General features: G+C 33.5%; 1 protein-coding gene across 5 annotated transcripts in view; it reads left to right on the forward strand.

Moving 5' to 3' along the window:
* TMEM135 (transmembrane protein 135) overlaps window positions 1-14137 on the forward strand; it is a 292950-nt gene that overhangs the window by 194393 nt on the left and 84420 nt on the right. For all 5 annotated transcript variants that reach the window (XM_077867364.1, XM_077867365.1, XM_077867366.1 and 2 more), the window contains one exon: window positions 12940-12986. In XM_077867364.1, the coding sequence (XP_077723490.1) occupies window positions 12940-12986 (47 nt within the window). The remainder of the gene's footprint in view (window positions 1-12939; window positions 12987-14137) is intronic.

Below are 14137 nucleotides of genomic sequence, written 5' to 3' on the forward strand. Positions count from 1 at the left end.
CTAAGCCTGTTTCTTATTTGAGGTTAATGGGGATACCACCATTTGGATGAAAATAACTAACCTGCTACAATTGTCTACTTAAAATAATGAGGTTTCGCTTAGGTGACCTGTCTACTTTGCCATGCTGAAAACACAATATTTTTTCAGCTTTAACTTTGCTCTGAATCCATCCATATAAAACCTTTCTCCTCCATGTGCTGAATGACACATGAGTTTTTCTGTGTTGTTTTGTTCTGAATTGAAAAAGTAACATGTTTGTTAGTATTAGGATAAAGAATAGTCCCTTACATGGCTATGTAAACATACTGGAAAACTGGCTCATGTCACTTTTTTCATCTCACTTAATATATAAACATGGAAGGTTTCTTGATTTTCATTTTTTAATTGTAATATTTAAATTACCTATTTTGGAAATTGAAAAAGTATATTTTTTAAATTACCTATTTTGGAAATTGAAAAAGTATATTTTTTAGATGTGTTTTTCTTTTCTAGAATAAATATTTTGTATAAATTTTGAGGCTTATGGCATTTTCTTGTCATCTTTGCTTTTCTTAAATCTGGTTCATCAAGGAAACGGAGTTTTTTTCACACAAAGACTGTATATTAACTTACTATTTTATTTGCTGTGCATGAAAATAAGAGATGTTTCATAATTAAGTTGGATGAAATTTATGAAAGCTGTCATGCTTTAATGGGGGTTATTAAAGAAATCTTTACGAGAAATCCATGGCAGCTCCGGGGTATTGGAATCACACCTCGTTTCTAAACCTCTCTTGAACCCATAACTGTCTCTCTAAACATCTTCCCTGAAGTAGAGATCCCTACGTTGTAGGGCTATTTTGACTAGTTAAAAAAATAATATATTGGGAGCATTATGGGGATTATTCCTCCCATGGAAACACTGTAACCACTCAATAAACATTAATAAAATATTTTCTAGAGGCAGAGAAGTATAATTGAAAGTGTTGAATTTGAAATCAGAATAGTCTTAGTTCAGCCACTAAATACTCTGTGATTTTAGGTGAGTAATTTATCTTCTGAGCCTACCTGCCTCATCTTTAAAATGGGAGTGAAAAAAACCTACCTTGAAGAGTCATTATTAGGATTAAAGATAGCATTTTAAAAATACCTTTTATAGTACCCGGCACTGTTAATCAGTAGCAGTTTGTTAATCTGTTTTATTCCTCTACTTTCCTCTTTATTCATGTTGTCTGGTCCTTTGGTGGTCTTGAGTTACCTTTACTAACTGCATCTGTGGTTTCCTTTGGCTTCCTTTTCGTAATTCTTTTCCTGTTTGTTTGGAATTGAATTTTTAATGACTTTTAATGACCAGTGAATTGACCATACAATAGAGAAATTGATAGGGGGAAAAAAAAAAGAAGCAGCTGAATATCTTGATAACTTTAAAATATAAATCAGTGGCCAAACCCTTTCAATAAACTGCATTTCCTTTTCATGATCATAATTGAGATGCCAATAAAGTGTTGTGAGTGTATGATGATAATGTCTAATTGGTGTTTATAGTCCAGTTCAAAGAGTATATTTTCAGTGAATATTTTGTTCAGTGAATGAATTCATGTCTTGGCTTTTACCTGACCATTATATTAAAAAATTTTTTTTTTAAATAAGCATTGAATGTTTCTATGTATAAACCTTCATCTTGTAATCTTTTAAATAGGTATTTAAAGCTATTTTTTAAAAAAAATCTGCTAGCATAATTAGCATTTTGTTATAAGGAATTAATTTGCAGGTTGTATTAGTTACTGTGTACTGAAATTTTTCATGGTGTATACTTTAAATTGTATCATTTCTGTGGGAAACAAAGTACAGTTCACTCACTTAACCATAAAAGGACAGAATATCATTTAGACTATACTTCCCAGTGGCTATCTAACGTAACTCTTTCACAACTGGAAAATTTCAAGGTTAATGTGTTGCCAGACTGTGTTTGCTGACCTTGAAGGTATTAAATCAAGAATAGTGAGCAGTGCAAGGCAGAGGCTAGGACCAAATTTTGGTCATATTTAGTGATATTTCTTATACTCGGCTCAGTCAGTGCAAATACTTTAATTTGCCTAGTATATACAGATATTCTGAGATTTGTCTCCTGGTATATTAGTGACAGTGTACTTTGAAATAATTTTATTGTGTGGTGAAAAAATTGATGTAGGGAATCATAGAATTTTGGAGTTTTGAAGAACCCTAGAAATTAACTTCTTTTAAAGATGAAAGTTAAGGTTTTAAAAATGGAAGTGATTTGATCAAGTTTTTAGTCTTAATCTGAAGACCTAATAAGACTTCTTGCTGACCTCTAGTCTGGCTTTTGTGACTCTAAGATTCCCTATAAGGTATTTTGTACTGTTCCTGTATTTCTTTTATCAAGGAAGGGAAATTTTTAAAAAATCAAAAACTGCCAATCTAAAACAAAGGGACAGATTAAAAAGATGGACTGTATGCTAAGTGAGATTTTAATTACATAAGAATCCTTAAAAATTATAAAGCAACACATAGCTATTTAACTTGAGAATAGCACTGTTTAAAATTATGCATTATCTAAAGCCAGTCAATTTTATGATAATGATGTGTTGTGTGTTCAAAGTTAAAATATATACATTGCAAATTAGGAAACACTCATTCATCCAAGAAAAGCCCTTTCTCCACGAGGCCATGCAATGATCTGTGTTTGCAGAAAAGTGAAAAAATACTTAGAATACTTAGAAGTTCAGCCTTTTAAAAATTGTATGAATGTGAGTATTATTTGTTTGAAAGATAGATTCCATAAACAGAATCCAACATCATTATCAAAAGCCTTATGTATTAAAAATCTATCCATATATGGCATTAGGTGAAATAAAGACTGTCCTTTGGGACTTTGTGTTCTAAGTAAGTTCTGGTGGAAATGTAAAAAAAGGTATATAGATGGCCAAAAGCATTGCTTAAATATGTTGACTAATTACAATAATAACATAATCATGTTTTGGTGAGTATCTCGTGAATGGTGAAGTATAAATATTTTGTCCTAGCGTATTGTATTGGAATGATTTGTTAATATGTCTGCATTTCCACTAGACTGACTTCATCAGGAAAACAGGTATTAAGTGTTATGTAGTTTTGTTTTCCTAATATACTGACAATATAGCAAGTACTGAATAAATATATAAATGAAGGTGAGAACCTGTGCTTCTTTATCTGTTCTTTTTCACTCAAAGATAGTGTGGGCTTCTGATCTTATGGAGCTTACCTCTCTTTTTCTCTCTTTTTTTGACTCTCTAAGTCACAAAGTGTTACAAACATATAGATACCAGATCAATTTTTGTGAATGGGTGAGTGGATATATGGCTAAAATATGAATAAATTATGCACGGGCAAGGGGAAGTTGATTGCTTCTTTTACGGAAACAGAAATGCAATTTCAGTATTTATTTGTGTAATGCAAGAAGGCTCAATGAATATGAGGGAATTGGGCTTGATGAGTAATGAGGGCCAGGCAGCAAAGGGCATTATTGTCTTTGGACACACTCAAGGAGTGACCAGGGACAAAGAACATCTAATCGAGTATGTTAAAGAAAAGCAGGAGAGCTCTGTGGTAGGAAGTAGCTAAATGCACCATCTGTTTAGGTCTCTAGTAGGCTCTAAAATGACTTCAGGATATGTGTTTTAACCATTTTGAGGCTTAAATGGTAAAAACAGCTTTCTTTTCCAGGACATGTTCACATAGGGCCATATTCACTTTTTTAGTATTTCTGGTTATTTTTAGGATTTTAAAGTATTCATATATTGTGATATTGTTTCTTTGTTAGAACCTTGAGAAGGATAGTTTTCATATAATTCCACATGCCATAGTGAGGAGAATAATAGTACAGTTTTGTTTTTTGTTGTTTTTTTTTCCGGAAAGTTTTGTAAGCTTGATAGCAGGAAGTTGTGTATTGTAAATCTATCACTTCCTAAAAAGGCATTCCAGAAAAAACTATTTTTCAGCTGAATGAACTTTACTGTCACATTATTTGTTATACTTTGTGTATACTCTTGGCTTAAAATGTTCTTTTGGCATTGGACATTGTGAGATTTCCTTTACATGATTACTTGATTAAACCATTCATATTCTTGGTGCAAATAGAGAATAATGAAATCAGTTTTATGTTTTCATATAACTATATGCAGTTTCAATAAACAAAAATGGTTTCTAACAAATCAACCATCCAAAAATAGGCAGAGGATATGAAAAAGAGGTAAACCAACTGACCAAAAGACAAACAAAAATGTTTATAAATCTGGGAAGCTCAGTTTCACTTTTAAGAAAAATGCAACTATAATATGAGCTATCACTTCTTTCATTCATCCAGATTGGCAAGGATAAACAGCTAGATAAAACACAAACTGGTATAGGAAGATAGGTAGTGTAAGGAAATAGGTGCTTTGATATATGGATGATGGGAATGCATCAAAATAAAAAATGCACCTAGCCCTAAATGCAGTGAATTCAGGTCTAAGAATTTACCTGAAGAGATATAAGTGCACATGTTTGCAGATACACTTTGGTATTCAGTATTTTCTGGCTCCATCAACTCTAAATATCTATTCATAGACTGTTTTAAAAAATGCCAGCATTTCCAAATGGGTGTCTGTGTATGTGTAAAATTAAAAAGGAAAGTAAAAAGAATGGCTTTATTAGGTATATATCTATATACAAATATAGACAGGATATCAGACATCTGGAATAGGAGAGAGCTTTCTTTTTATTGACAGGATATCAGACATCTGGAATAGGAGAGAGCTTTCTTTTTATTGTATTTTTGTTTAGTTTGCAGTTTTGTTTTATTGTGTATATGCATTACTTGGTAAAAGTCATTCTGAATAATTTTTGACATGTAATGTACATGCTATAAAATTTGCCAGTTTAAAGTGTTAATTGTGTGAGTTTTAGTGTATTTAAGAGTTCTGCATCAATCCATACAACCTAATTATAGAAACTTTTCATCACCTCCAGAAGAAACTTTGCACCATTAGCAAACAGTTGCTATCACACCTCACTTCCCTAGCTCTAGACATCCATTACTCTACTTTCTGTAAATAGATTTGTCTATTTTGGAATTCATATGAATGGTATCATGCAACATGTGGTCATTTCAGTTAAATGTTTTTGAGGTTCAACCATGTTGAGCATGCCCTACATTGCTTTTTGAGTTAAAAAAAATGTTAAAAAAAATTAAAGTGAAAAAAAATTGCAAAATTCCTTACCCTTTTTAGGTATATTGTGAAATGGTTGTAAAATGGAAGAGAATTACAGAGAAATTATTTCTTGTGAATAGTTACTATTTATTGAGCATCTTTGATATACTAGTATCTCTTTAGGCTTTCTGTATGTTATCTAATTTAATCCTTCCAATATATGTAATAGATGTATTATTTCCATAAATGAGTAAATTAAATAGTGTGATTACAAATTTTCTGTCAATTTACACATAAAAGTGTAAAGTATAAAAATAGATGTATACAGATACCTACTTTATAGCCACAGTTAGAATATTTTAAGTGCTACATAGCATCACCACAATGCACAGTGAAAATACCAGTCACTAGCCAGACAGTTCTAATAGAATTTTTTGCAATTATGGAGGTAATTCTGTTTCTGTCCTGTCTGTTACAGTATCCACAACCACATGTGGCTATTAATTATGTGAAATATGACTAGTGTGAGTGAGAAACTGAATTTTAATATTATTTAATTGTAAATTATTTATTTATTTATTTTTAATTGTAAATAATTTAAATTAAACTATCCTCTGCTTCTGTCCTTGACATAGTAACAGCTACCAGTTGATCAGGGTCATCTTTACTCCTATAGTTGAAACAACCAAAATCCGTGCAACACATGAAACAATGGTTTCATGGTCCTGGACATTAGGCACCAAAGGGCAGAGGTCCCTGAGAGCTGGAAAGAAATAAAATATGCCCTATGAAACTCCCTACTGCTTATGAGAGTTTCTAGGCTTGCATCAAAGTGGAGGCATTCAGACCAAGTCAAGGACATAAAACAAAACAATACTGGACAGAATTCACAGAACATAAGACTAGACAGTAAAGTGCTTAGTTGCTTACTGATTAGGGCATATACCTGAGGGATATGCCCCAGGCCAAAGAAAGAACAACCTGAAAGGATTGGAGGTCCTTACTTGAGTGCTTGGCTTTCAGAAAGCAGCAATATAGTATCTTGTTTCTACTAGCCAGACTGGAAAATCTCAAGATTTGTGTGGTATTAGGTAAAGTACACATAAGGGTCTTCTCTCAATTATGGAGAGTAATTGTCTCTAAATTGAGCACTACTCTACTCCCTCCTAAAATATCTTAAGAGCAAGTCCCTAAATGATCAAACAGTTTCCAAATAATTGTGTCCCAGAACAAAGCTCAAGAAGATTAATGAGAATACAAAAATACCCAGCACTCACTGAGGTTAAGTTCAGTATGTCTGATATCCAATAAAAATACCAGGCATGCAGTAAGAAACAAAATTTGACCTGTAATGACACAATAAATATGTCAATTAATACCTATCCCAAACTGACAAAGCTTTTAGAGTTAGTAGGCAAAGACATTAAAAAGAGTTATTATGGGCAGTCTGGGTGGCTTAGTGGTTTAGCACTGGCTTCAGCCCAGGGTGTGATCCTGGAGACCCGGGATTGAGTCCCACGTCAGGCTCCCTGAATGAAGCCTTTTTCTCCCTCTGCCTGTGTCTCTGCCCGCCCCCCACCTGTGTCTCTCATGAATGAATAACTAAAATCTTAAAAAAAAGTTATTATAACTTAATTCCATAGTTCTAAAAAGTTAGAGACACGGAAAATAGGGGGAAAATCTAAATCAAACTTATAGCGATGATAATTACAATATGTAAGATGGAAAATTTACTGAATGACACTAATGACACATGCTGCAGAAGAAAATATTGGTGAACTTGGAGATGTAACAACCCAAAATAAAACACAAAGATTTTTTTTTCTTAAAAAAAGGAGAACCTTTGTTGTGGGACAACTTCAGGGGACCTACTGGATATTAATTTGAGTTCTAAGGAAGAAAAGGGAGGAAAAAAAATATTGATGTAATTATGACTGAAAAAATTTCAAATTTGGTGAAATTGTAACCCCACCAGTCCAAGAAATTTAATGAAACTGTAATAGAAGAAACATGTAGAAGACTACTCCAAGACACATCATAATCAAATTGTAAGAAGATATTAAAGTGACATTTGTTGAGCCAACTACTAAAATAAAATGATCTGTCAACCTAGAAATCTACACCCTGCAAAACTATCTTTCAAAACAAAGGAAATTATTTTAGATCTACATTTTTAAAGAGAAAATGTTAAAATATAGTCATTTTATAATGTAGATTAAAATATGATAGATGATGAAATAGCACAAAGGTCAGAGTAGGAATGGAAGTATAAAAGTTCTATATTATATGTTAAGTGATATAATATCCCTTGAATGGAGACTGTATCAATTTAAAGATCTATGCTATAAGCCCTAAAATGAACACTATAATAAGCCAACAAAGGAGAGAAAATGGAATCATAAAAAATAATTAATTCAGAAAAGGCAAGAAAAGGACACAAATGAGAAACAATAGAAAAATAAATACCAGGATAGATTTAATTGTGAACTTACCAATAGTCATGCTAAATATGAACACTCAATGCCAATGAAGAGATTTTCAGATAGGATAAAAAATGAGAAACAACAAGATGCCTACATGTAATGAACTTGTAATATAAAGACCCAATTAATTAAAAGTAAGAAAAAAAAAAGGATAACTAATAGTATTAAAGGAAATCTGTAATTACTATGAGACAGAATTCAGACCAAAGAATATTATCAGAGATAAGATAATTTCATCATGATAAAGTGGACATAATTCTAAATGTTTATATTCCTAAAAACAAAACTTCAAAATACATCAAGGAAAAACTGATAAAACTGCAGGGAGAGATTGTAGAGACAATTCCACAATTATAGCAGGACATTTTGGTAACTTTTCTCAGTAATTGAACAAGCAGACAAATCATTAAGGATACAGAAGATTTGAACGACTCTTGTCAACCAACTTGACCTAATTGATACATATAGATTATTTCTCCCAGCAACAGTTCAATGCGCATTCTTTTAAAATGCACATTGAGGAGGTTGGTGTACCTGGTTGATCTCAACATTGTGAGTTAGAGCCCCATGTTGAATGTAGGGATTACTATAAAAAAATACTCATTGATATTTACCTCATATATAGAATGTATTCTGATATGTTCTGGGACATAAGATAAATCCTGATAAATTTAGAAATAATCAGGTCATATAAAGTATTTTGTGACCATAATGGAATCAAATAAGAAGTCAGTAAAAATAGAAAGGTCACTGAAAATCCCCAAATATTTGGAAACTAAATAACATACTTCTAACTAAGTCATGGATCACAGAAGTAAGCAAAAGCAAAATTAGGAATTATTTCGAATGAATAAAAAGGAATAACTACCTTATCAAAATTAACAGGATACATGTACAGCAGATATTAGGGAAATATTAATAGCATTATATACCTATATTAAAGAAAAAAAATCTAGATCAATGGTCTAAATTTCTGTCTTTAAGAAAATTGAAAAACAAAAGCAAATGAAATCCAAAACAAAGAGAAAAAAGAACTAATAAAGATCAAATTGAAATCAATGAGATAGAAAACAGAAAAATGATAGAGGAAATTAATGAAACCACAAGTTTGTTCTTTGATAAAATCAATGCAGCTAATATATCAATACTCAGACTGATCAAGAAAATAAGATACAAACTACTAATATTGGGAATGAGAGGTAACATCACTACAGGTTTTACAGGTACAAAGATGATAAAATGCTATTAAGTTTTTGGTGTGATGAATGTGTTTGTTATCTTGATTATGATGATTTTATAGGGATCTCCATTCAAGGGATATTATACCACCCTATTATACACTCTTGTGTCAACATTTACAAAATTAAATATGTTAATTTTACATCAATAAAGCTATTAAAAAATTTCACTAGCCACATGTGAACTGTAGCTATACAACTGGACTGTGGAGCAGTATCTGTAAGCTCCTTGAGGGTCAAAATTGTATTTAAATATTCTTATATAGAGCAGCTGTAGAGTAGCTAATTTGATCAATATTTGTTTAATGAAGGAAATGCAATATACAACTAGTAGGGTAAGCATGGATCACCTACCTTCTCATATTAGTTTCCTGAGATGAAAAACTATAGAGGTCTAAGTTCCTTTTAGCTTTAAATTCTGTAATTTGAAACACAGAAAATTTTCTTTATTTCACTACAGATTTACATTTATTTGGAAAAGCATTTTTTTTGGAAGTCAAGATGTTTAGTAAATTAGCACATTTAATTTAGAAAACTTTGAAGCACTATGTCACTAAAAATTCAATCTTTAGCATCTTTGACACAATACTGAACACTTTTCATAATAAAAATCAGAACCTTTTCAGTGGTTCTGTTGATTTAATCCCCATGCTTATCTCCCATTTCCTCAGTGTCTGTAAAGTCTCTGCATCCTTGACCAAGGATGTTTTGTATAAAACAGCAACCCCCATTTTCCTGCATTTATTTTGTTATCCTGCTTTGTTTTTCACCAAAACTGCTCTTACTAACTGATACGCTTTTTTTTACCTAACTAAAAGATAACTTTCATTAGGGTGAGGACTTTGTCCATCTTGTGTACTGTTGTAAGTTGAAGGATAGTGTGTGGCTTATAATAGGAATTCAGTAAATATCTGTTAAATGAATTTATCAATTGTACATTAATATCCTTTAGATTCCCCCCTCTCCCCATACAGATTTTCATCTCTTGAATCTGTACTGTATAAAAAAGTGAACTCCAGGGGCTCCTGGGTGGCTCAGTCAGTACAGTGTCTGCCTTCAGCTCAGGTCATAATCCCAGGGTCATGGGATCTAGCCCTGCCTCAGGGAGGAGCCTGCTTCTTCCTCCTACTCTTCCTCCTCCTCTCTGTGTCTCTCATGAATAAATAAATAAAATATTTTTTTAAAAAAGAAGGATTTTATATACTTTACATAAAGAAAAATATTTTCTGTATTTTCTCTATAATAAAAATAAAAATATTTGTTTTGTAGTAATTGATACTTATTTTCTTTAGGTTTATAGGTTTATAGATTTCTGAGCCATTCCAGTTAGGCTTATAGTACTTATCTTTAGCCAAGGTGGCAAATCTTTGTTTTTTTGTTTTTTTTTTTTTTTTTTAAACTACTCTTTGTTTTTTTTTTTTTTTGTTTTTTTTTAATTTATTTATTCATGATAGTCACACGGAGAGAGAGAGAGAGGCAGAGACACAGGCAGAGGGAGAAGCAGGCTCCATGCACCGGGAGCCTGACGTGGGATTCGATCCTGGGTCTCCAGGATCGCCCTGGGCCAAAGGCAGGCGCCAAAGCGCTGCGCCACCCAGGGATCCCAAGGTGGCAAATCTTTGAACTGTAATTTGTAATAGCAAAACTATTATACTTTCCTTAAGTTGACTAGAAATTATTTGTATTGTATTCATTTTTGTTGTACTTTGTGGTCACCCCTTTTACAGTTAAAGATTATTCATTTGTCTATGAGAGGCCATTGACTATCATGTTTAGTTTACACTGTTGTTAACATAAGAATACATTTTACAACTTGTTTTTCAGTGACTTTTTAAAAAAATATTATTTATTTATTTATTCATGAAAGACACACACAGAGAGAGAGAGAGAGAGAGAGAGAGAGAGGCAGAGACACAGGCAGAGGGAGAAGCAGGCTCCATGCAGGGAGCCCGACATGGGACTTGATCCCGGGACTCCAGGATCACGCTCTGGGCCAAAGGCAGGTGCTCAACGGCTGAGCCGCCCAGGGATTCCCTCAGTGAGTTTTTTTTAAAGATTTTATTTATTTATCCATGAGAGACACGGAGAGCGAGGCAGAGACATAGAGGAAGAAGCAGACTCCCTGTGGGGAGCTCGATGTGGGACTTCATCCCAGGATCCTGGGATCAGGACCTGAGCCGAAGGCAGACACTCAACCACTGAGCCACCCAGGTGTCCCTGTTTTTCAGTGATTTGAAACAACTTATGGAGCTCCACTTTGTTGGCATAACTTAGCTTTTGGTCAGGACTTGGATTCTGGATTCTTTCCATATACACACATTTTTTTTTTTTTTTTTTTAAAGAGAGAGAATAGGGAGGAAGGGGCAGTGGGAGAAGGAGAGAGAAAGAATCTTAAGCAGGCTCCAAGCCTGGTATGGAAAAAGACACAGGGCTTGATTTTACAACTCTAGGATCATGACCTGGGCCAAAATCAAGTCAGATGCTTAACTGAATGCGCCACCCAGGTGCCCCTCTATATACATACACCTTACTTTGTTTTGTTTAGTGTGATGTGATTAAAAGTTGAGCTTTTAAATTTAGGTTTACCGTGCTAGAGGAATTTTTCTTATAGCTAGTCTATATCCTACAAAGGATGATTATATTTTTAGGAGTCTTTCTTATTGATGAGAATTGGTTGACAACTGAATTGTATTTTACATTTGAAAAAGTCTGGTCATCTTGGTATAACAGTTAATACAGTTATCATTTATTTGCTAACTTCATTACATAAAAGCCATTGTCTCTCTTCTTAAGTTACTTGCTTTTCCAGGCATTCTTTGAGATAAATAAAAAAATTTGTTGTCCTGTTTTGAACCATGTTACCCTTCTACCCAGTCTATATACATATATACATATTATAATATATAAACATATTGTATAATGTATATAATTTTGTTTATCTGTGTGTGTATATAGACTCATTATTGCTTTATATGGTTTATTTGAAAGGTAGAGAATATGATACCTGAATACTAGTTTTGCACATCTTTAAGTTGTTTTAGGCATGAGACACCTGGGCAGCTCAGTCAGTTAAGTGTCTGCCTTGGTCTCAGGTCATGATCCCAGGGTTCTGGGATCCAGCGCCATTTTGGGCCCCCTCTTAGCAGGAAGTCTGCTTCTCCCTTTCCCTGTGCTCCTCCCCTTACTTGTGCTCTCTTTCTTGCTTACTCTCTCAAATAAATAAAATCTTTTAATTTTTTTTTTTATTTATTTATGATAGTCACACAGAGAAAGAAGCAGAGACACAGGCAGAGGGAGAAGCAGGCTCCATGCACTGGGAGCCCGACGTGGGATTCGATCCTGGGTCTCCAGGATAGCGCCCTGGGCCAAAGGGAGGCGCTAAACCGCTGCGCCACCCAGGGATCCCTAAATAAAATCTTTTAAAAAAATAGTTTCAGTCACAATATTTAATATGGGTGTTTTGCTTTTATAAGACACAAATGGTACAGCGACATAGATGAAGAGATTATAATGCGGAGTGAAATATGTCAGTCAGAAATACCATATAATTTCACTCACCTGTGAGATTTAAGAAACAAAGGGAAAAAAAGAGGAGAGACAAACTAAGAGACTCTTTTTAAAAAAGATTTTATTTATTTATTTGACAGAGGGAGAGCACAAGCAGAGGGAGCAGCAGGCAGAGGGAGAGGGAGAACCGATGACGTGGGGACTCAATCCCAGGACTCTGAGATTATGGCCTGAGCTGAAGGTAGACGCTCAACAGACTGAACCACCCAGGCACCCAAGAAACAGACCCTTAAGTATAGAGAACAGACTGATGGTTGGTACCAGAGGAGAGGTGGGTAAGAGATGGGTAAATAGGTGAGGGGATTAAGGAGTACAGTTGTCATGTTGAGTGCCAGGTGATATATGGAATTGATGAATCATCTCATACTCTTAAAAGTAAGATAACACTGTATGGTAACTATACTAGAATTAAAATTTAAAAAGAAAGACACACAAATGATGTTAGTGTTCTTTTGCAAGTAATATATTTTCTCCTTGTTGTAGGTCCTTTTGTTCTGCATCACAGCTGCCATGTACATGTTCTTTTTCAGGTATGTCCGGTTATACATATTTATTTTAATAGAGAAATTAGTGTTCCTTTGTGGTTTTTTTTTAAATCAGCTATGTAACTAAAGTTCCCTAAATAATTATTTCTCACAAGTGGCATGAGGTTTTGTTTTTGTTTTTTTGTTTTCCTTACAGTGGTTAGAGATAAATCACTGCTTCTTAGTGAATAGAGAGAGGGAAAGAAGATTTGTTTTTTTCACATTCTACATACAGGTTCATCTTTGAGAGCTGAATGTATAAATTAATAGTCTCAAATACTGATAAGAGAATTTTTGTTTTTTGTGGACCTGATTTTAGATAGTCTTCACTCTCCTTATCAAACAGTCAACATTTTAAATTTAAATAAGAAAAAAGTGATGGTAGGGCTTAATCTAAATCTTCTGCAAGGGTAACCTATACCGTGTTTATCACTTGTCTTTAAAATACTAAATTAGTCCCTAATGTCAAGAGTTGGATTTCTCGTTGACACTGAAACTGTGAGGCCTGTGGAGGAGTGTTAGGATGGCTCAAGACTGCAAGGCCAGTGAAAAGGATACTGTCATTCTATAACCATAACAGTACAACAATGGGATTTTTGATTGGGAAGAGTCTACTCCTTCGTAACTGTTATTGATACCAGCAATTCCCATTTATTTCACTCTTATTTCATTAACTTGAATAGACTTTTTCTTGATTTTTCTGGATATAGGCAGAATTCAACCACAGCAGGAAGGACCAAACTTCTAAAGTTAAAATTTGTACTTGATTGACAAAAGTTACAGATTTTAATAAGAAATATTTGGTAGATATCTTTACTTTTTTCTCTTTACTTAAGTAAGACAATTCAACTTCTCAGAATTTTAAAACAACTAATTTCCTGTCAGAACATCCTAATAAATATTTGATAAGCACAAAAATATGATTTTAACTTATTATGACTTTATCAAAAATTTTACATGCACATTTAAAATGATGCTGCTTGCTATTATTCTTGTAGAGGGACAGCCAGACCATTAAAAGGGAAAAATGGATCATATTTCAAGGTGGGGAGAACTTGATGTGCAAAAACGATTGGTAATGGGTACATAATATTTTTTGTCAATTATTAGTGACTGAAAAATCATTGCAGCTCTCTGAGGGTCTTTGTGAAATTGAA

The sequence above is a fragment of the Canis aureus genome, chromosome 23 (assembly GCF_053574225.1).
Source record: "Canis aureus isolate CA01 chromosome 23, VMU_Caureus_v.1.0, whole genome shotgun sequence".
NCBI lineage: Eukaryota > Metazoa > Chordata > Mammalia > Carnivora > Canidae > Canis > Canis aureus.